Here is a 23,791-nt window from a genome sequence, read left to right on the forward strand (position 1 = left end):
TCTATCAATTTTGATTTTGATTTTTTTTTAGTCTGTCAGTTTTAGTTTTAAGTTTATCATTTTTGATTGCAATATAAGGCTCCTGATTTGATCTCAAAGCTGTTTTGTGCGGGTCCGTGTCTAACAAAAGAAGGCAAAAACTTAACGCCAACAGAGTGTAACGAAAAATCGTGATCTAGAAGAATTGGAAATGGACTTATCGGCTTTTGCGAACAACTTGCATATCAAGATATGCTTAAGTTATAAATATTTTTAGTAAATCAGTGTAGGTCCTAATTTGATAGGTATATAGCACTAAATTGTAAAGAATAGAGGAAACTTCAAAAAAAAAAAACATATCTTGTATAAAAGCAAGTTCCGTAAGGAAAAAAAAAGAGAAAAACCCAAAGTTTCTTCAATTTTAGTAAAAATTATTGAATAAAAAGAATTGCATGCGTATAAATTGTACTTATGTAATGTTCATAAAGTTTCTAACGTCTGGCTTGTTACAACGGCATTCAAAACAAAATTAATAATGTCTGCTTATGATCATTGACCAATCCTTTCTTCGGAACAGATTGGTGAAGTTTACGAACCGGTCTTTTAGAAAGAACGCCACTTACGGTCAAAACGGGATCGCAGTGATTGGGACGTCAACATTGGAGTACACCGAGGAGGTGCGCGATCGCGATTCGACGGGAAACAAAATTTTGAGCGCGGTGTGTACAAAATGCTAGTTACCGTATCTGGAAAAGTTGACTAACGTACTCGTGATAAATGCCTGGAACATATCTGCAGTTTCATGGTAAGTTGACAAGATGATTTGATTGGTTAAGTGAGTAGTTGGATACGGCTTTAATTTCATTCGCGGATCAGTGTTGTATTCGTTGATCTAACCCGAAACCTGGGTTCATCCGAAAATGGTGAAAAGTTAGTGTAAAAAGTCAATAGTCCCAGACTAATATTTTTGTGTGATTTTAATACTATACCTCCTTGGATTTACTAGAACTAGCTGGCGCTAGCATGATCTGTAACGTTAACGTTAGAACGAACTACGGTAAAAAGGCACGCACTGTCGAATCATGGGCATGGGCAACAATAAAATCATATTGTGCATCTTTTTCTTCTTCTTTTGGTTCAGTCTGCCTCTTTCAAACTTGAAGATTCTTTGTATTGTGGTAACAATGTTTACTAGACTAGACCTACTAGAAATTAGAATGTATTTATAGAATACTGCATCCTTGCCATGAATATCACTTGGCTTCTTCTTCTTCTTCTACTTCTGATTAAGTCTGCCTCCTTCAGTATACTGAAGATTCTTGCAAACTGGTGCTATTTACATTATGATACAATTTATTTTAACAGATATTTACAAGCACATAGAAAATTTGATGAAAATAACTACAATTGTAGCCACTGTGATCAACCGTTAGACGGTTTCGAAATATCCCACAGATGGCGCTGAAACAATTTCTGACGACAGGGAATGCCAGCTTGGGAAGAACGAATGGTGATGCGATTCAGTTCTCGAATATGGTACCTGATAGGAGTGTGGTTGCGAGGCTCTCGTCAACTGAGTAGCCTGCCTGTTTGATAATATAGTCCTGTGCTGAAAGAGGTGTAAGATTATTCAAGTGTATTTTGGCTTGGCTTGTTACTGTTGCTCAAGGCATTAAAGGACAAGTTCACCTTCATAAACATAAGGATTGAGAGAATGTAGCAATATTAGTAGAACACATCATTGAAAGTTTGAGGAAAATCGGACAATCCGTTCAAAAGTTATGAATTATAAGTTTTTGTGCAGTAACCGCTGGATGAGAAGACTACTGCAGTGTGCGAATAACTTAGATGTCACATGCGTACAACAATAAGGAAAATATAAAGAGAATTTCACAAAATTTCATCTTTTGAAAAAAGTACACATTCCCCCGACTCGTTACCGACAAATGTTATGGGTAATATTATTCCCCCTGCCTTTAGAAAGAGGCAATTCAAGTGTTCTATTATTATGCGAAAAAAGTGAAAATATGTTGAATTTTCTTTACATTTTCTTTATGCTGTTGTACGCATATGACTCACAAGCTGTAGTAGTCTCCTCATCCAGCGGTTCCAACACAAAAATTTTAAAAATTCATAACTTTTGCATCGATTGCCCAATTTTCCTAAAACTTTCATTGACGTGTTCTACTAATATTGTTGCATTCTCTCAATCCTTATGTTTATGAAGGTGAACTTGTCCTTTAAATTAATATGACTATTGGTGCACTTGTCTATGATCATGATGATAAATGCAACTGTGTGTACCATGTCTCCATATCCTATTAATTGAGTGAAACTTTGTTTTAAACATTTATAAACCTACCTTGTCTCCAAAGCACATTTACCAGGTAATTTGATTTAGTGAAGACTCAAGTGAAACATTTTGTTTGTCTGTATTCCCCAATGTAGGATCGTTTTGTGCTGTGATGAAGGCACCACGGACAAACATGCTGCACCTTCATGATGATGTCAATTGCAAATGAAGAGTGGAAGACATGCAGATGTCACACTCACAGAGAAAGTGCAAAGACCTCCCCGCAGAGAATCATGGGATTGGAGGGAAACAGTCCAACGTGCCCCACTTCGACGTGCTCAGTGAGAGCACTGTGGATGGGGCGACCCTCTGCTCCGTCAGTGAAAAGGGTCCCAAGCAAACCAATGCTGCAATGTGCCTGGCAGGAGAGGGTACCCTTTCACAGAGCAGATTCAAGTTCTTTGAACATAATGCATCACATTCTAAGCAAACTGAAGGCCAGCATTCCAGAGTTACGGATAGCCTTGTTTTTGAGCGTAGGATAAACGGAGTGAGCACAGAGGATATTAAAGACAATGCATTCCAAACTGGAGGGAAGATGTTCAGAAGAAAAGCAAAGGAGGTAAGAAAAGTTCTGACATGGCTGCCCAGAATGGTTAAACATATATTTTTTGATGTTCTTCTTATGTTTTTCAGTAATTTTTTTTCATAGATTTTTAAGTAACGTTTTTAATCAAATTCCAGACATCTGTTACTACTACTTGAGTGTATAAATTTATACAAGACATAGGTTGTTAATCTTTATCTTCTAATCTGATAATGGATGTAAGTGTTAAAATGCATCTCACTGACTGTTCATGGACTGCAGGTACACTGTACATTACATTTAAAAAAAAAGCATAGTACACTGATAATAGCGTGTACATTGTATATGTGTATGTGCAGGACTGTTTTTTTTTTTAATCCATTTTTTTCCCTGTGTTTTTGTTTCAGAAGCTTTGATATCAGATATTATCCAAAGAGTTTTACAATTCGAATTTTCCTTATCTGCAAATTCTCTATTCTAAAATGTTTCCATTGATACACTGTACTATAACAGTTTTTCAAACATTTTCATACTTTTGTAGTGATTACCATGCTTGTGGACACCATGCCATACAAGTTAGCAAACATATTTGTTTTGTTGTTGTTTCTTTTTTTACAAGAATTCTGATCCATCAGTTGGCATAAATTTGCAATGTACACTTTATACTCAAAACAATGTACTTTATTTGCCAGATTAAACATAATTGCAGCTCATTTTTTGTTTTGTTTTACAGGTATTTAGTAAATTCTTTTGCTTTTTTGTTATTAGATTCATTCTCCAGTACAAGTATACAAGAACAAGTTGACTGAAACTTACAGTAGGGATAGGGAAGGTATAAAGTGGATTTTACATATTATAATGCATCTACAATGACTCATTATGTGCTCCTATCCCACATGATTTTAAGTGGGGTCACCATGTAAAAAGTAAAAATCCAGAAAGCACAGGTCTTTGACCAGTGATCCTGTATATGTATTAAAAGAAAATGAGTGAACAAATTATAATGGCTGTTAAAAATTGAAACAGTGCAGTTTAGAACTGGCAATAAAATATTCAATTTACATTTGTATCAAATAATTTCATGATCTAAAATTGAAACTTTGGGAAGAGCTGTATTTCTAAACTGCAGTTGATAAGAAATGCTCTGTCTATTGACTTTTTTAAACAAGAGTGTAGAATATAAAAGAAAATTTCACTTTGAATTTAGTCAGTATGTAGACATGTACAATGTGTATGTGTGATGTACACATCATGTACAGCTGGGCAATTCCACGGTTAGTAACGTTACATTTGAACAAATTTAGATATTTGTTTTTACTACTATATTACCATTTATTCATTTCAAGCCAAAATTATGTCAAAAACATGTTCATCATTCCCAGGTTTATGATACAGAAAAGAATGAATACAATATAAGAAATAATAGCATTGCTACAATGTATGGCAACTTAAAGGGCTGGTTAGTAACGTTATGAAAAAAGGACATGACAAAAAAATCAATGTCTTGTAACAAAAAGTGTGCAAAAATTCAAGTTACTTCAAACAAAGTGTTGCATTAATTTCAATTATTGCATCATGACAAATGTTCACACAATGTTTTTTAGCAGTTTGACCAATAATTTCTTAGCTAGACCCCCAAAAGCATGGTTAGTAACGTTACGGTTAGTAACGTTACATTTGTCCAGAGTAATTCCGCAGGTCATTTCACCCTTTTGTAATTTACAAAATGTCACACGACTTCTGGAGTATTTAAATGTATTTATCTTTTACCCTTTAGCAAAACTTTGAGGAAAAAATTTCAAAGGAACCCACTGTAATTTGCATTTAAGTGAATTTCAGCATCCCCAGTCCCACATGTACATTTTAAATGATGGTTTTAGATTTCGCGAAATCAATCAATACGAAAGATAAAATCTACTGAATTTGAAAGACCTTAATGATTGGTGAACATCCATGGCATTAGTTGATACAACGTACCTAGATTAAAGAGTAAAAGATAAAGAGGCACATTTCTTTTATCCATGTCATGTCCACCTAACTGCGGAATTGCCCAGCTGTACATTTTGCTTTGGTTGACTGATGGCAGGGAATTACAGTGTACTGTACATGCTACATATTTGTATGTCCTAGTGTGTGTACATTGTACATTGTATGGTGTTTTACATGTATTTTGATACAAGATTAATTGCAGGGTGCTACATAACTTTTCTTTTTTTTTAATCACTTTCTCAGTCAGGCAAGCAGATTTTCAAACTGTTGCAAAACACTTGCCTGAACATGAATTTGACCAAGCCCGAAAATAACGTCCAAAGATACGTACAAATGATAATTGATATAGGAAATAAAAGTCAAGAGCTTGATAAAACACAATCAGTTGAATAAACAGCAGATGTTGGTTTGCACGCATTGGAGTAAAAAACTTGTATCGAATGTTAGTGTTACGTTCATTAGGATTTCAAAGTGTTGGAAAGTTGCTGAAATCAAAGTGCGTTGCATTGACTAGCAGTCAATAGCTTTAGGATTCTGTATGGTTGAATTTAAAATGAAAAAGGTGGAATTGAAAACAAGTTGTGTCAATCCTTCAAGGTTGTGGAAAGTTCATGTTGTGTGCAAAAAGATTACATGTACACTACTTGAATATTAAAGCCTGTAATGTACACGTATGTATGTCATGTATTGTTCAGCTATATTCTAAGTATTGCTTGAAAAGCAAACTGCCATAGTTAAGCACTAGAATTTCACTTAAGATAATAATGGGATATTCAAATTAAGAGAAGCCTGATCATCCCTTGTATTTTGTGCAACAAACGCAAACAGTGTTTTTCTTTTAAAGCCAATCTCGTGTTTGCTGAAAAGCAACAGAAGCCTGCCAAGTGAAAAGCCCTTTATTTGTGAAGGCAGAGAGTCAGCAAACACGATGATGTCTCACAGATCTTGGAGGAAGTATGGTGCATTGTTGTATTGTCCTCTAGAGTAAGACCTTCATTTAACATGTTGTTGCATACATGTTATTGTATATTTGATCCAGTAAAGTTTGCTTCATCGGATGGTAAGATGAAAAGATCATAATCATCACAAAGAAACTTCTGTGACAAAAAATATTGTAGTAATAATGAGTATCATAAGATATCAAGGTTTGGCAACACTTGACCATTACATTGTAGAACAGTTGTAAGGGCAAAGGTTAATCCAGCATGGTCAATAAAATCATGGAAGTGTTCAATTATCTCATTATTTTTACTGATCTTGCCATCATAACTAATGTATGTACTGTATCCGTCATGCAAATAACCATACATCGTAGAAAAGATAACGGGGGGGGGGGGGGGGGGGGGACAGTTATGAAAGTTGAAATTACAAATATGTATTATCACAAGCATGCATACACTGTAAAATGAATCTGTAGGATTGGTGCTGGGAACTATCTTCAGCCACAGAGAATACAAAGTAGGTTTTGTAGGATTAAAAAAAAAAATGAAATTACACATGCATGTGAAGTTCCATCTTGAATATGCAGTGAATATCTCTAGTCTCAATATTATAACCTCAGTCACATGGCTGCATAAAAAATTGAACACAAATTTGTACTTTTGTGCATGAGGGCAAAACCCATCATGTCTTTTACAAAGAGTGTACTGTACAATGTGTACATGTACAGTTGTATGTTCCAGAAATACATTTACACGATTTGTTGCATCCCATTTCCTCTCCATGTGTGTTTTATATTTGCAATCAATCACCTTCATATGGGATTTAATGTCACTGAATATTAGATGGTCTATAAACTTGGGGAAACAGTCATCAATAAAGGGCTCAATTTAAATAAAAATTAATTTCCTGTCACCAGGCAGAATTACTGGAGCATGTCAACATCCTCCTCTGTTTCTGTGGAGATGTTTGCCCTGAACTGACTGGATGTGGGCCTGAGTGACAGGTGTGATAAGGTCATTTAGTATTGCTCCCCTGTCTCTTTGGGAGAACGAGGGAGAGAGATGGGTGATGAATGGTTGTGTTGATGTCTGGAAACCAATATACTACAACTGGATACACAAAATATTCACCTTTGTACCATGCCGGTATTTTATGACTTGGTTACCGTACACAATAGCTTGGCTTTATTACTGAAGGTCGTGACCTCTGTGCTGTACTCTGCCTGGCAGAATTGCTGCTATGCTTGTTTTACATCTCGCTTTTATAAAATTGGGCCAGTCAAATGATTAACACGTCTTGTTTATTTGCTCTCCAAGTTTCCCCCAGTTGATGCTTTGCCTGCTTTGTCCACATTTCCAAGTTGTCTTTATATTATAAACAAACATCACAAAAGAAAGATGTCTTTTGCTGTGCTTACTACACTGTACATTCTAGTATGCTTGAGATATTTAGAATTTTTCTGGCTTGCCAATGTGTGATGGTGCATGGTAAGATGAGCACCCCATTCACATACTTTACAGGAATCACAGGGGAATGAACCTCAGTGCCCTTGTTGACAGGAAGGCTTGGGCGTTGCTAGGGACAGTTATTGACCTCCGACCTCCTCCAGCCTCAGCAACCCTACTAGAAGCTTTGCTGGTGGTGGCACACGCAGGTTTGTAATTTTAACCGCCTGCCTGAATACCGGTAGTTCAAGTTTAAACAAGATGAGCTGGAGAAGAATTTGAAGAGTGTTTGCTTATGGGCAAGTCCAAGATAACACGCGCGTTACGTATGGGACATTCAGAGACTTTTATGACCTGAAAAATAGTGTTAATGGCTTTTGATCATATTAAACTTTATCATGGTGATTGATATTTAGGAGAAGTATAATCATGCAAAAAATGGAGAAAAATGACCTTCACAATTATATTCTAGAAGAGAAAATAAGTGCCGTTACGTATGGGACCAGAAAAATTTTGTTTTTTTGAACATTTTTTTCAACCTCAAAACTCTCTGAAAGTATTTCATTCTACAACTTGTAACTCACTGTGATGAAAGTCACAACACTCAAGATTATCACAGGTGAGTTTCGTATCATTAGGTAAAAAGCTCTAATTACAGGCTCTAATTAAAGACAGACATGACATGTTACGTATGGGACAGTTACGTATGGGACAGTTTGTCCCCCATTCATTTAGTGTGTGAAGAACCATGTTTATGGGTATTTTGCATAATTATTGAAGTAAAATCAGTTGAAACTACTCAAATACTGATCCAGATTGTCAAGGAAACAATATTCCCCAAATATTCACCATCCTAGTCTTATTCAATCATATTTTTATATTTTTATGACCAACCTGAGTATGCATGCCCTTTGTCCCCCATTCGTTTAGTGTGTGGAGAGACACGTTTATGGGTATTTTGCAAAATAATTTTGCAAAATACCCATATAAAATTTTTTTGCATAATTATTGAAATGGAATCAGTTGAAACTACTCAAATACTGATTCAGATTGACAAGGGAACAATATTCCCCAAATATTTACCATCATAATCATATTTAATCATATTCTATATTTTTATGACCAACCGGAGTATGTACACGTGTATGCCCTATTTCTATCAGGATAGTTACTACTGAAAAATTGAATAGTTTAAAGTGTTTATTAAAATCCATTGATGATGGGCAGTTTGCCATTTAGTTTCAATAAAAAACAACTTGACAAAAGAAATATTAATTTTTATAATTAAGCAATACCTGCTGCGTGGAACCTCAGTGATCGAGTAGATATATGATGTCTGTCTAGCAGTCAGGTCATTGATTCGAGTCACACCTCAGTATGTATACCCATGAATTTTGTCGTGGCTATTATTGAAACCTGAATAAGGACAATTTTTTGTATCACTTGCAATAAAAAAAAATCATTTTACTTTATTTTTTTTTTTAATATTTATATCACAACCATTTCAAATTGGATCTCCGTCACTAAACTTTGAATTCCTCCTGTCTTAGGATTGTATGCTCTTTAGTAATTCATATAATTGGTTTCCAATCATCTCATTAAATGTTGAAAACTGAATCCCCGTTTCTACAAAAAACTATACAATCCCTTTAATGCTGATTTTTCATTGTGTATTTTGCCATTTTCCACTCCCCCTTTCTGAAAATTGTTCAGTCAAGTACATGTATTGTTTAAAGTGTCTATAACTCAAAAAGTAGTTACAATGTTGGGATGCTTTCTTCAGGATGATTGACCATTTGTGTACTGAGAGACCTTCCCAGCTAGCTACATGCATTCACATGCATTATGTATGAGGATGTCCCATACGTAACGCATTTGTCCCATACGTAACATTATTTCAATGCCTCATGAAAAATATTCCTTTTGCTGCTTTTTCTTTTTTCTATGGTATTTAATTTCTCTAAACAATAAATTAGAACTTTCCAAAAGGGCATTAATATAACCATAGCAATTTCAGAAAAAACCTTAAAAAATGACCTCAATTTGTTACGTATGGGACATCTCATGATAGGACACGAGCTAATTTGCATACTCATTTGCATAATCCCTAAATTTTCATACAAAGTTCAACTATTTGATGAACTTCTTATGTCCACATATTAATCAAATATCATTTGCTTTCCTTTGAATTAATATGAATTTTTATAAATGTCCCATACGTAACGCTGTGTTTCACAATTATGCAAATGAAGCCCTTGAAATTTGCATAAATTTACGTTATATAATTTTTTCCTCCATGGAAATCAAAACTTCAACTCATAAGCTTCAAAATGATACCAAACATGTCAATATTAAGCAAAGATGAATTTTTGCCTTCTGAGGGGACCTTATCTTGGACTTGCCCTTAAGCAGAACCAGCAGAACTCTGCAGGTCTCTTGAGAGATCCTGAATATTCTTGGACCCGCTGCCACTGTTGATCATGACAAGGAACAATTTAAGTGCTTCCTCAGTCCTGCAACTTCTGATTCGTGCTCTCTTCAGTTTTCTTTGATCTGACTGAGGAGATTTTTATGAAGGAGTCCCAAGCTTGGAAAGTATTAGAATTGCAATTCGAGGTCTGAATGCTGTGGAAAGTGCTGACCAATCATTTGTTGAATGGTAAGCATTGTAAGAAAGAGATCTCACCTGTTTTTTTTTTATATATTAGAATGACAACTTTGCTCTGTATTTAATATGTCGACATCAAAATGTGGTACATGTAGTAAGGTTCGCCGCAGTCTTACAATGTAATTTATATTTTGTAAAATTTCTTGGGATGCGCCATTGACAGGCCACCGGCCTTTGTTTGTCCCTCACATTTGATCAATCCTGTATTAGTTTTTACCAATGTTATGATTAAATGTATTTCATCAGTGACTCCTTCAATGCTTTCTTTTTGTATTTTGTCTGTTTTTATCAATATGTGAAATAAATGAACTTGAATTTGATTGCAGTCTATAGGCTGATAAAGATATTTGCAACCTGTTCACCATGAGCTTGTTTTCTCTGAGCAGCTTCCAAAAATTGTTCATACAACTGAAGTTCATAGTTGGCAGGTATGGCCAAGTAGCATTTTCAGATCATTTGGAATGTACACTTAAATTTTGTTGAATATTTGGGAAAACAGAGTTTGGAGATGTCATGAAACATCAATTTGTACAATACAGTTTGTTGTTCAGAAGCCAGGTGTTGTGCCAAGTGACAATACATTGCACATATTTGTAATAGGAACCAGCTTTATACTTTTTTTGATAGTAGATACAGGTCTGTCTTTTGGAATGTTTGGTCCCTGGATTATCAATGATCAATTCTTGGATTTTGTTGATTGGAAATGAGGTGACCCTGACACTCGAGGATGATGACCTTCTGTATAAACTGGCCAATCAGGGTCCACTGGTGGCCAGCTTTTTCAACAATCTTATTAGATGTTTTCTGTGACCTCAATTTGAAAGTACTAAAAAGAAGAGCAGATATTGTACTGTACACTGTACTCCTATTTTGTAGAGTGTACAGTATTTTGCACATACAGTAAAATGTAAAAATCCATCTGTTTGAAACTCACAACTACACTGTAGGACAAGTTTGGTAGACCTACAAACTTATGAAGTGAGCATTTTGAAATGTTTCAGAGCACATTCAAGGTGTACGTAATATGCTTTAAATATTTATGAACAGTTTTACATTTCACTCTCCAAATGATTTAGAATTTTTCCACTGTCCAACAATTGTTCAATGTATGCTCCTTTTCCATAGATATGGAAGAGTTCTGTTTTGATACAAGTGCTGGGAAATAATGGCCGATCAATATGACTATTGATTTTCATCAGTTTGTGTGGTGCAACAATGGCTAATTCTGATCTAGTCTTCTTTCTTTCTGAGACACTTTAAAGGATATCATCCCACAATTGATTAGGGGGATCAATGGAAATAGGACCAATCCTTATTCTTCTCTGTGCTCAAATGTCCTTTTGATAATGTGCTGTGCTCCGCTTTAAACACTTTCCTCTGTCTTCCACAAGGCTCTCCTTTGTGGAGGACACTTTTCAAAGTCCTTGTGAAATTGTAAGGAGATAATTTAGAGCGCATTAATATCCCTGACAGTAAGAATGGTCTTTGCAATTGTGCACTGTTGTATGATACTCTTTTATAGCAGTGCAACCTCTATTTTTTCTATTGAATGCACCAAGTGTCTGCATGTTATTGAGAAACTATTCACTGCATACAAATGTAGGCCTACACTGTAGATTAGATAGCAGAACTGTTCACATTTCAAGTCTTTTGGTTCACGAGGTGTCTGACATTATCTTTCATCAAGTACGTTTCAGATGGTGAGTGACATATTTTATTGTAATTTGAATTTGGCACATGAAGTGTTAATTACCCAGAGTGAGAATTATATCCCAGTATAAAAGCAATAATATATGTCTTATTTAGACTTAAGTAGTTCTCACTGAAGTACCTAGTGAGGACAGCTAGAATGGAAAAATATTAATAGCAGCTAATGTCATAGATCTGTGTTGAAAGCAGAAGACATTTTGATATGACTGCAGGAAAGAAGAAAGGGAGATGGAGAAAAGAACAGAGGGAATTTGATAGTTACCGGTACTTGATCAATCTATAACAGGGCTCCACACTAACTTTTATTTTTGGTGGCCCGATCGGGCCACCAAAATCATTGATTTTTATTTTTTGGTGGCCCGAAAGTAAAATTTGGTGGCCCGAAAAAAAAAATCAAGAAAAACATAAGAAAAACTAAATCGGTCCTACTAAATATATAATAGACAAATAAATATTAAGATATTAAGCATTACTGAAGTGATACAGGTACCCATGTCTAAAATAAATGAATAGAAAATTCAATCATCTTACCGTTATTCTGAGTTCTAAGATTTAGCAAATAGGCTTACAGATTATTATAAAAATCGATGCCTATTTAGGTGGTCAAAACTTACGTTTGAAATGAGAAAGTGGGAGCATTTGCAGGCATTTGCAAACATCCGACATTTGTTTTATCATTGTAAAGAGCCGAAAGTTACCGTTATGTGTAAAAGCAATCATCCAACATTTACTAGTATTTTAGCACCTTACGGAGCCGAGTGTTACCGTTAATCATTTTCAAATGTAAAAGCAAACAACCGACATTCATTTTAGCATCTTACGGAGCTGAATGTCATCCTTATTCATTTCCGAACGTGAAAGCAAACATCCGCTATTATTTTAGCATCTAACTGAGCCGATTGATACCGTTATTCATTTCCCTATCTGTTATTTATTTTAGCATTGCACGGAGCAGAATATTATTACCGTTATTCATTTCCAAATTTAAAGGCAAACATCCGACATTTATTTTATTATCGTACGGAGCCGAATGTTACTGCTGTCCACTTCCGAAAGTGAAATGAATCATCTGACAATTATTTTAGTATCGTACGGAGCCAAATGTTACTATTTTTCATTTTTGAACGTCAAGGCAGACATCAGACATTTATTTTACCATCAAACGCAGCTGAATGTTACTGTTATTCATTTCAAATGTAATAGCAAATATCCGACATTTATTTTACCATCGTATGGAGCAGAATGTTACTGCTATTCACTTCCAAACGTAAAAGCAATCATCTGATATTTATTTTGGCATCTTCCGGAGCCAAATGTTATTGCTATTTACTTACGAACGTAAAAGCAAACATCCAGCATTTATTTTATCATCATACGGAGTTGAATATCATTGTTATTCATTTCCGAACGTCAAAGCAAACATTCGACATTCATTTCAGCATCTTCCGGAGCTGAATGTTATTGCTATTTACTTTCGAACATAAGCAAACATCAGACATTTAGTTTATCATCGTACGGAGTTGAATATTTTTGTTCTTCATTTCCGAACGCCAAAGCAAACATCAAACATTAATTTTACCATCGAACGCAACTGAATGTTACTGTTATTCATTTCGAAATTTAAAAGCAAACATCCAACAGTTATTTTAGCATCGTATGGGGCAGAATATTACTGCTATTCACTTCCGAACGTAAAAGCAATCATCTGACATTTATTTTAGCATCTTCCGGAACCGAATGTTATTGTTATTTACTTTCGAAAGTAAAAGCAAACTTCCGACATTTATTTAATCATCGTACGGAGTTGAATATCATGAATTGTTATTCATTTCCGAACGTTGAAGGAATCATTAGACATTCATTTTAGCATCTTCCGGAGCTGAATGTTATTGCTAATTACTTTCGAACGTAAAAGCAAACATCCGGCATTTATTTTATCACCGTACGGAGTTGAATATTATTATCATTCATTTCCGAATGTCAAAGCAAACATTCGACATTTATTTCAGCATCTCTCCGGAGCCGAATGTTATCCTTACTCATTTCCGAATGCAAATCAAATATCTGACATTAATTTTAGCACCGTATGGAGCTTAATTTTACCGTTATTCATTTCCAAAAGTATATGCAAACATCCGACATTTATTTTAGTATCATTCGGAGTCGAATATTACCGGTATTCATTTCCAAAATTAAAAGCAAACATCTGACATTTATTTTAGCGTCTTACGGAGCCGATTGTTACGCTGTTCAATTCGAAAAGTAAAGGCAAACACCCGACTTTTTTTTGGTGGCCTGATTGGGCCACCAAAATCTTTATTTTTGAAATTTTCGTGGCCCGACGTGCGTTTTTGGTGGCCCCGGGCCACCGGGCCACCGTTAGTGTCGAGCCCTGCTATAATGTTGATATGAGATCCATCTGAGACTATAAGGATGTATTCATTTGAATGGATTACATTTATCTGTTATAAGTCTATATTGAATATTGATATAATACAGGATAAAATTTATCTGTAAATAGTAAAGAGAGCTAGAGACAGAGAGAGAGAGGGAAAGAAAGAGGGAAAGAATGGAACTGATACTTCTATTACACTGTACACATGTACATGTATTCATAGTACCAGGGAAGTGGAAGTGTCTTCCGCCCCCGTGATAGTACTGAGTGTTTCTAGGGTTTTTCTTTCAAACATTTTACCGGTACTAGCATCTTCCACACATTTCTCAGAGAGAGACATTATGCCTCTCCAGTTCCCTCTATCTGAGTGAAAGGAATATCGCTGACACAAAGGATGTTAGCCAGATGAAGCATACTGAGAGTGACTGAAATTATGCTGCTCGCGTCCCCTCAATTTTTGCAAATCTTTTCAGCAGTGGCAGCCAGGGAGATGTGCTGCAAAAAAGTGCCATACTGTATATCACTACAACAGGCTGTGCATCATAATGGGCAGTGTCCATTAGAAGAGGAGGAAGGACAGAATCAAATTATGCCTGCTGATTCTATCTGGGATGTGATTTGAAGGAAGGGGCGGCCATTATTTCATGCTTGATGCATCCAAATTATAATATTATTAGATCTTAGCAATGTCTTGTGAGGAAGAGGAGGAAGGGAACTTGGTTCTGAGTATTGCATTCAAGCCATTACTCTAAAGGGGAAAGGTACACTGTATGATGTTCCCCCACAAAGGCATGTATACAACTTGTACATTTATCTACAATGTACAACATTTTTCTCAATGTCTACTTGATACAATGAAATCATTACAAATGCTTCACATTCAGTCATGTTTTGTTCTTGTTGTATTCAATAAAATGATTTAAAATGATTTACAGCTGTGAAAGGACAAGTTCACCTTCATAGACATGTGGAGTGAGTGAATGCAGCAATATCTATAGAACACATCAGCATGAGTTTGAGGAAAATCGGACAATCTGTTTTAATAAAAGCAATGAATTTTTGAAGTTTCTACTTAGTCACTGCTGGATGCAAACACTACTACAGCTTGTGATGTCACATGTGTACAACGATATAAAAAAACTATAAGGAAAATTCAAGATATTTTCACTTTTCTCGCATACTATTGAACACAGTTGACTTCCCTGAGCTTTCAGAAGGCAAGGGGGAATAATATTACCCTTAACATACGTCAGTGACAAGTCGAGGAAATGTGCACCTTTTTCAAAAAGTAAAATTTTGTGAAATTCTCTTTATATTTTCGTTATTGTTGTACGCATTTGACATCATACACCCTTAGTCTTCTCATCCAGCACTGACTATGCAGATACTTTAAAAATTCGTATCTTTTAAACAGATTGTCCGATTTTCCCCAAACTTTCCCTGATGTGTTCTACAGATATTGCTGCTTTCACTCAATCCACATACATGTATATGATGGTGGACTTGTCCTTTAAGCATAATTTTACAAAGATTACCAGAGATTGCTCTACATTGTATGCGTGGCATGCTGTACAAATGATGATACAATTTGTACTTTTATCAAATGACTTAGCTTTTTACTTCAATTCCAGTTTATACATTTGAAGGCAAATTTATGAAGCAATGATGCTTCTGTAATATACACTACAGTGTCACATGATAGATAGCTCGTAAAAAAATGAATATTTGGAGAGAAAATATCCTTTTTTGTCATGAGAACATATTCTTTCTGTGTACAAATTTTCAAGGTCATATGTAACCAAGACTACTTTTCCTGACCTCCTAGTACATTGTATGCATCATTGTACTATGCTGTAATACATGCCAATATCTTCTGCTGTCACATTATTTGTTTGTTTTTGTGTCAGAATTTATGTTGAAAAGAGCAAATCTCTAAAGACTGATGACAAACAGAAAAAAAAAAAATACTGTAAAAACCGAATCAAGCATTCCATACATGAGGAGTTTGCGCTTGGAGCTCCTGTTACAAGATCTTGTGACATTGAGACTTGTATGTTATACACCAATTGATGTCAATATTCCAAGGTTATACAGCATTTTTTCCCTTGGGTGACACAGGTGTGTGACACAGTATAATAGTATATAATGGTCAGTAATTACATTGAAGTCACCTTATGTCCTACATGTACGTCACACCTGTTAATAGTACATGTACAATGTAGGTCATACTCTGTACACAAGTTTACATTGTACTTGAGTATTTAAATGCTGTAATCTTCTCCCTCAACGTCTGCTGTGAGCATTTGATATCCATCAGGTTCAAGGAGCTCTCCACCCCATATTCATGCTCTGATGTAATGAGTTCTGTCTGTCACACAAACAGAATAGTCTTAGAATGAGAAAAAAAGAGTTATAGAAACTATAGATTATTTCAAAGCCTCTCATAATAGTCATGAAACTCTATTAAGCATACTGACCATAATCACATTATTAATATCACACAGATTTGATGCAGTGGTATTGCCATCTCAGAACTCTCCAATATGTTTCCCATAGAAAAAGATAATGTAAAAAAAAGGCTATAGATAAATCTTTTTGATAATCAATGATCTCACAAATGTAAAACGTGGCTAAATCAGTTTTACACCAATTTTATGCAAGAGAAGAGATTTTTTTCCCTGCTTGAAATACCTTGTGTAATGCCCAAAGAACACTTTGTTGAGAATCATTATAGCATTTATCCATGCATGTTTGTGCCCTGAACATCAATTCATGTTTCATTGTGTTGGAAATCCATGTCGATTTGTTGTAGAATAAGTACTGTAGCTGTTCTGCACACTATAAACATAGTGCATATTTCCAATGAATGAACAAAGTACAATTCAAAGTGTAAGTTAAGTTCATGCAGTACTTTTCTCTTTCCATTGTAACTTTATGACACACTACAGAGACATCAGTCTTCCAGCAACACCAGTCATTCCCACCTTCCTCCCTCTGTTCACCCCTCTTCACAACATGGTACAACCCATCTGGACATTTCACAAAGGCTCTCGTCAAATGGATCCTTCCATTTGTCTCATCTAGAGGGGTATGAAGAAAGTGAAGAAGTGGATGAAATGGATTTTCCATCACCATCAGGTTCATTCTCATCAGGTGAGTGAGGAAAACTTTGTGTAGTACAATTGGGTAGTGGTAGTAGTGTCTGGCAGAGTGATACAGCGAATCGATAGTACACTGCATTTTTAACATAAAAAACGTCAACCCAAGCTTTCTATCAACTGTCAACACCTCACAGTTTCTTCAAAATCTACCACACAAATTCTAGAGGCTTTCCGTGGGAAACTATGGAAATAGATCAGGTTAATCTGGAAGATTTCTACAGTTGTACCCATTTATCCGGAATGCCTACCCGTTTATCTGGTATTTAAATATAATACTCATTGGGAACTGTTTTTCATTTTGATAGTAAGTCAAATTTAAAAGCAGAGTACCCAAGCTGTACCTGATTAAAGTGGAGAGTACTGTACTTTGTACAAACCTGTAGCTTAAATATATTCTCATGTGATTGATGTGAAAATTGAGGCATTAAAGTGGAAGGATATTGAGAAGACACTAGAGAATGATACATTTTACTAATAATTCATTCTGTCTATTGATAGGATATTTGCAAAGGAATCAGAAAAGGAAAAGGACTGATTTCCATTGTCATCATTACATATCTAGCAGTAGTTCATAAACCAACAAACATAAAGACAATCAGTGATGAGCTATGGAAGATACAGGATAAGTAAACCTATGCCATCACAGTTGTATAGAAAGTTGCATATCACTGTAATTCTCTATTGAGTACAGTTTGAATCATTTTCATGAAACTGCAGTATGAGAAAGAACGAACATGTTTCATTCAGACAGCGGCACTTTGATAAGTACCACCATTTCCAGCAGAGTTGTACGGAACATGAGACTTTTCATCAGAATTTTCACAAGAAAAGAATGCTTGTGACTCCAAATTCATCTCCAGACTTCTTCAAATCCGATTTCGGTCCTTTACTCTCAAGTTGCTTTGTTTGCCGATCGGCTTGACCACTGTGTCAGTGCTTTCCCTGCAGATGAAGATGGGATCCCAAAACTAAATGTTGATGAATAGGAATCAGACAATCCTATCAATACCTATTGTATCATACTTGCCCTTGTGTTGGATTTGTTCTTTGATCAGCAGTTGATGCACAAAGCTCTGCAGAGCTTTTGAGTGAAATCGGTCTTATAAAATTCCATGTAGAGTATTGTACAGTACGTATGTCCCCCCAAAAACTTACAATCGGATTTTCGCATTGATAACTTCCAATATGATGTAACCATCTAAATGCTACTTCAGGGTCTTAAAATCCCATTCAATTTGGTTGAGTGGTCACAGAGATATGTGGATCAGTGTCACGCATGTCATCTTCCAAGTTAGGCACTCGAATGCTCTTGGAACTGCACAATGTGTGAACACAATGGACAAATGATGGACAGAACTTGGAGGGAAGGGATTCCTGACATGCTCTACAAAACTCCTCATTTCTCCTTGACTACTGAAGCAAATTGGATGGGGTTTTCTGTAAGATGTGGGTAATAAGTTATAGTTTCATACCGTGAAATTGTATTTGGATTGATTCACTATTTTTAGAGATATCATTGTGGAGGGTCCCGTTGTCATTTTTTTTTTTTGGACATAGGGTGTACAAGTTACAGTTTTGGTGTTTGCACAGTGTAAATCTGACAAGGTGTACAAATAGGGACAAATCCATTAACCAGAGCAGCTGTTGCATGGATCACATGACACAAGATATCAGGTCTTGTGGATCCTATTTCCTTCATCAATAATGATAAAACTAATAAATTACATTGAAGAAAAAGAAAATTCATATAGTGTTTTAGCCTTCTTCCTCAATGTGTGCGGTAAAGAAGATGATTTCAATTAACATAACTTGAGTACTCTAGGCATTTGGATGAAGTGTACTTCTTGTGATGTGAGAGTTTACATTTCATTTACCAAGTGCTGAAGGAGTCTTTAACCCCTTGGGTGAAAGGGATGGTACAGTATTGGTGGAGATGAGAATTAGGCTTTTAACTTTTTGCGAGATACCAAGAAAACACTTATGAAATAGTACAGAGCATACCATTCTAGGAGGAATTCAAAGTTTATTTGATGAAAATTGGTTTTGGAACGGCTGAAACATCCAAAAACAAAGTAAAACAAAACAATCATAATAAAAGATGGGTCCCACCTTTTATTAGAATCGCTGTGTTTTGGATATCTCAGCAATTTCAAAACCAATTTTCATCAAATAAATGCTGAATTCCTTGTGGAATTACATGGTCTTTCATATTTCATAAGATGTTTCTCATTATCTCACCAAAAAAATGTTAGAAACCTGAAGTTAAGTCTCAACGAAAACTATACGATCCCTTTAAGGCTGTAATGATATTCTGTCACTGCACAACATTCAAGGTGAAACCAGATCCATGACTTATATGCTGATGAACATACAAGTGTACACCTCTTACACTTTATATGTCCCTCTATTGCTGTTCATCTGATTTCAGACAAGTTTCCACTGAACTCTTTGCTTTGATAGCTTCCATTGAATACCTTTCTCTGTACAGTACTTTTAATCGAAACCAAACAGATGATGTTAGAACTTACACCGTATATAATATAAGTCTTTGTTTTTAAAATATGCCGTATATGTGATTGCATATCATTTTGTGAATGCAATGGGCCTTCACACTCTGATCTCAAATCAGTCTAATTGCTGTAGATCTTTTATAGACAGTCTCTCTTTTAGGCTACAATATCAGCAGTCAGTTTCTCTGTTATGAATGACTACTTCTAACTATGTAATGAATTAGAACAAAATACACTGTACATCACCCACTGATCATTTTCATGTATTTTAGTGACTCATGAATTCGATCATTTCAAATAAGCTCAGATAGACTTTGGATATTATTCCTTTTTCTCAATTGCAACTGCTTTCGTCAGCATTGATCATCTGCTCTGAGTCAACAGACGTTTCAAATCAAACAATCTGCATATTTCTGTACCATATTTTGTGATCAAATGTTTATTGAATGAAAAAGTAACTAGCTTACACTTGTTGATGCAAAACCAGAAATGAGGGTACGGTAATATACTGAAATGTATGGAAATACAGATTCATATATGGTTTGTGTGTATGGTTTGTGTGTATGTCTGACATGAGGAAAGGGCCACAGTGGTTATGAGATGTTAAATACACTTCTATAAAAGGCAGCTCTATGTGAGCTTGTCAACATGGCCTATTAGTAGTCGTGTTAGAATTCAGGTGCCATCTGTTTCTATTGACACATGCAGGTACTGTGGCCTTCGTTCATTTAGCGCCTCATTGCACGACATTTCTCTCCAAGCAAGTTCCTTTTTCATTGCAGTGTGCTATTCAAGATGGGGTTAGGGTTTCAAACAGGGATGGGTAAATATTAGCCCTCCATACTGAGTGTGGTGTAGATATCGATCTTGCCCAGATGAAATGAGTAAATAGAGAACCCTAAATATGTTTGACTTAAGCTGGTATGCCATTCAAGGCTTGATGGTTTGTCCGTTCCCTGGAGCAGTGCAAACAGTACCCTGTCTCAATATTTTTGAGGAGTTGTTTGTAAATGCTGATCCTCAGTGTCAATACACATGAGAAGAATCAATTCTATTTCATGAACAGCTGTGATTTCTGTGAAATGATGTATGAATTACTTTTCCAAAATTTAGATATCGCCCTCGAAGTTTACAGAGTATGGGACTAATGCTATCTACACTACACTGCCCCCCCCCCCAAAAAAAAAAAAAACAACAGAAAAGGAAACAAATGTGATGGCAAATGATTGATCTAGCAAAAACTGCACCGATACAATATAGATAGTGTGTAGCATTGCAACAATTAAAAGGGAATAGGGGATATGGGAAGTAACAATGCCCCCCCCCCCCCCAAAAAAAAAAGAAAAAGAAAAAAAGAAAGAAGGAAGAAACATCCTTCAAATGGCCTTCAACTTACTTAGACTGAAACCTGTATTCACTTCACCAGGAAAGACATTTATTTAAATGTTTGCAGGTAACAATGATGGAAGATAATGATAATTCACAGCAATGCGTCTTCTGTTGATTTCCCCATTGTTTCCTCAGTGCACACGCTGACTGAAGTGTACATCAAACACTTGCCTTCAATGAGCTCTGATGATGTACTCAGAAGAAGTAACCTCAGCCTTCACGGCCATCCCAATCACCATTCATCCGAGCATGATGCGTTGTCATGGGAACAGCACAAGATGTTGGCAGGCAGGAGGAGAGAGAGGCAAAGCATTCATGAGGAAGAGAGAGAAAATTCTGAAATCATGGAACAAAGGACTTTTAATTCTCCTGAAGAGACAACCAGCGTGCTTCTAGATTTTGGGGAGGAGACAGCCCACAGTGGCCAAGAAGATCAAAGGATGCCTGAAGCCCGGACGAACAATCAAAGGAACAAATTTCAGAGCCCTCATCGCCATTTTGGGTGGACCGCTGATGTGGATTCTGAACTAACCATGAAAGCTACTGCTGCTCACTATTACGACAATGGTGCTCACTTTCCAGAAAATGAATTTCGACATGAGAATATTCACAAAAACTCTCGGGGAATAAGTTACATGTATGATTCCCCTGGGGATGAACAAGGGAGGAGCTCATCTCAGACAGCTCTTCCCGGATCAGGCCAAAGCCATTCCATAAGTCAACAGTATTATCAGTCCCACCCATTGTTGAGTGACAAATATGCATTTCCAAAAGAGTTAAGTAATCCAAGTACTCTTCATGTAGATGTTGGAAGTTATGATAAACAATCTTTTCCCCTTAGACAAGTTACAAACAGTGTCACATCATCTTTCAAGCAGCCTACAAATGACCTTAGAAACCTTGGTGCTGGTACGGAAGTTCTGGACAAAGCTTCAAGTATGGATACATTTTCAAGAAGGTCCACATCACACAAAAGACTGCCAAGACGGAGAAATCTCGAGCAGGATTTTGAGATTTCAGCATCAGGGTGGCACGTGGAGCAAAACCAAGATTACCACAGCTCTACTGCTTCTTCTCAGAATGTAGATGAAAGCAATACGGTAGTAGAGGAAAGACTGTCACGTCAAAAGCACCTTCAAGAGTATGGAGATCTTGTAGAGCGGAGTGGACACAATTCTGGAAGGAGGACAGAGAAGGCATCAAAGCCACAAACTTTGCTGGATACATCTGCCACAGACTTTCAAGTATTGGACAGGCACACAAGGCATAAGGATGAAGGTGAAACTCAGAAGCAATATCATTGGCACAGGGAAAGGCTACATGGGCATGACAAGGTGCTTTCCCAATATCTGCACAGCCCAGGACTTGGGAAGGATCATGACAGCAGTGATGGCAGTGAACTTTTATCATCACGTGCAAGGGTGTCAATGCCATCTCACCTTCATTCTACAGGGTTATCATCAGGCTCCAGAATTCCGGTGTCCCAGGCAGCCTTGAATCCCAGCACTGATGATGTCCATGATCTCTTGCTATCCTCTGTGCCATCAGGCTTTAAAGTGACCGACCATAGCACGACAAAGTCCCATCCAGAACCAAGGGATGGCAAACATTCAACGATGCCTCTGGGAGGAGGATCACTGCGCACTCAGTTGGATACAATCCCATCGACTACCTCAAGAAACCATGTTCTTACTCAGAGGTTGGAGACAACACAGCGGCTCTCAAGAACTTTAACGGTATCAGGGCAGCATGATGGTGAGTTATTGCATTCAAAGTCGTCTTCCAAGAGTGCCTCGGATGATCAACACAAGGAATTTACCTTAGCATCTTCAAAAAGATCTGTGGCCACGGATGTGCACAGTCGTGCTGATCCAAGTGTGATACACACTAGACTCAGTGCTGAGGAATCCATACAGTTGAGACATTCTTCCGGGAAACAGTATGAGTCACCAGTTTCACAAGAAGTCAGGCCCAACGATCAGCACAGGAGCAGCAAGTTGGACGATTCAGGTTCCTATCTCGAATTCTCACACTATGGCAAATCACTAGAATTGCCTGTGAGAAGGGGTCACCAGTCAAATCTCACATCTCCAACTAAAAGGTCTCAACTCCAGATAAACAGTCATCAGTGGAGGGTACCAGAGGAGATGCATCGTGACCAGGTAAGTCAAGTTTCCCCACGCACTTCATATAGTTTATGATAGCATCCTCACCAGTTAGCTATGAGTGGTAGTGTAATAATGTAGATATGAGCAAATGATCATTGATCTACTTTGTATCACTGAATGATAGTTATTTGTCACTTTTCCATATTCTGTACAAAAGTTTTTGTGAGTTTTCAACCTGATTTTTGTCACTTTTGCAGACTTAACACAAGAGCATTAATGAGTTTTCAACACGCACATAATTCCTCCTGAAACTGCTCAGATTGCTCAATCTTGGTGTTGAGTGAGGTCTTTCTTAACAAAGAGATTGGCAATGTGCAGCTACTTTTGAATGTCTGTCAAACTTTCGAATCAGACCCTGCACATTTTTATCCTACAATGAGGACATGCTGACATAGCAACCGCCAGATTGTGGATTAGATTTAAAAAGCAAAACATATTTATGTTCTCAATCTAATGTTTAACATTGTCACTTTGCCAAGCAGTGTTTGTTGATTTGGTATATAGAGGCCTCATTTGATATTTCTGAATGATTTCAGTGTTGTGTTGAAAATGTGTC

At 36.5% G+C, this 23,791-nt stretch overlaps 1 protein-coding gene across 1 annotated transcript in view; it reads left to right on the forward strand.

The window, feature by feature from the left end:
- The first annotated feature begins 727 nt into the window (after positions 1-727).
- The window catches only part of LOC139721953 (uncharacterized), an 87,418-nt gene continuing 64,354 nt past the window's right edge, over positions 728-23,791 (forward strand). Inside the window, exons 1-4 of the mRNA XM_071633276.1 lie at positions 728-784; positions 2,428-2,894; positions 16,956-17,160; positions 21,203-23,229. Coding sequence (XP_071489377.1) covers positions 2,514-2,894; positions 16,956-17,160; positions 21,203-23,229 — 2,613 coding nt within the window. The 5' untranslated portion in view covers positions 728-784; positions 2,428-2,513. The remainder of the gene's footprint in view (positions 785-2,427; positions 2,895-16,955; positions 17,161-21,202; positions 23,230-23,791) is intronic.

This window comes from Diadema antillarum, unplaced genomic scaffold, assembly GCF_040938485.1.
Source record: "Diadema antillarum isolate AM-2024a unplaced genomic scaffold, OU_Dant_1.0 scf00000153, whole genome shotgun sequence".
NCBI classification, from domain to species: Eukaryota; Metazoa; Echinodermata; class Echinoidea; order Diadematoida; family Diadematidae; genus Diadema; species Diadema antillarum.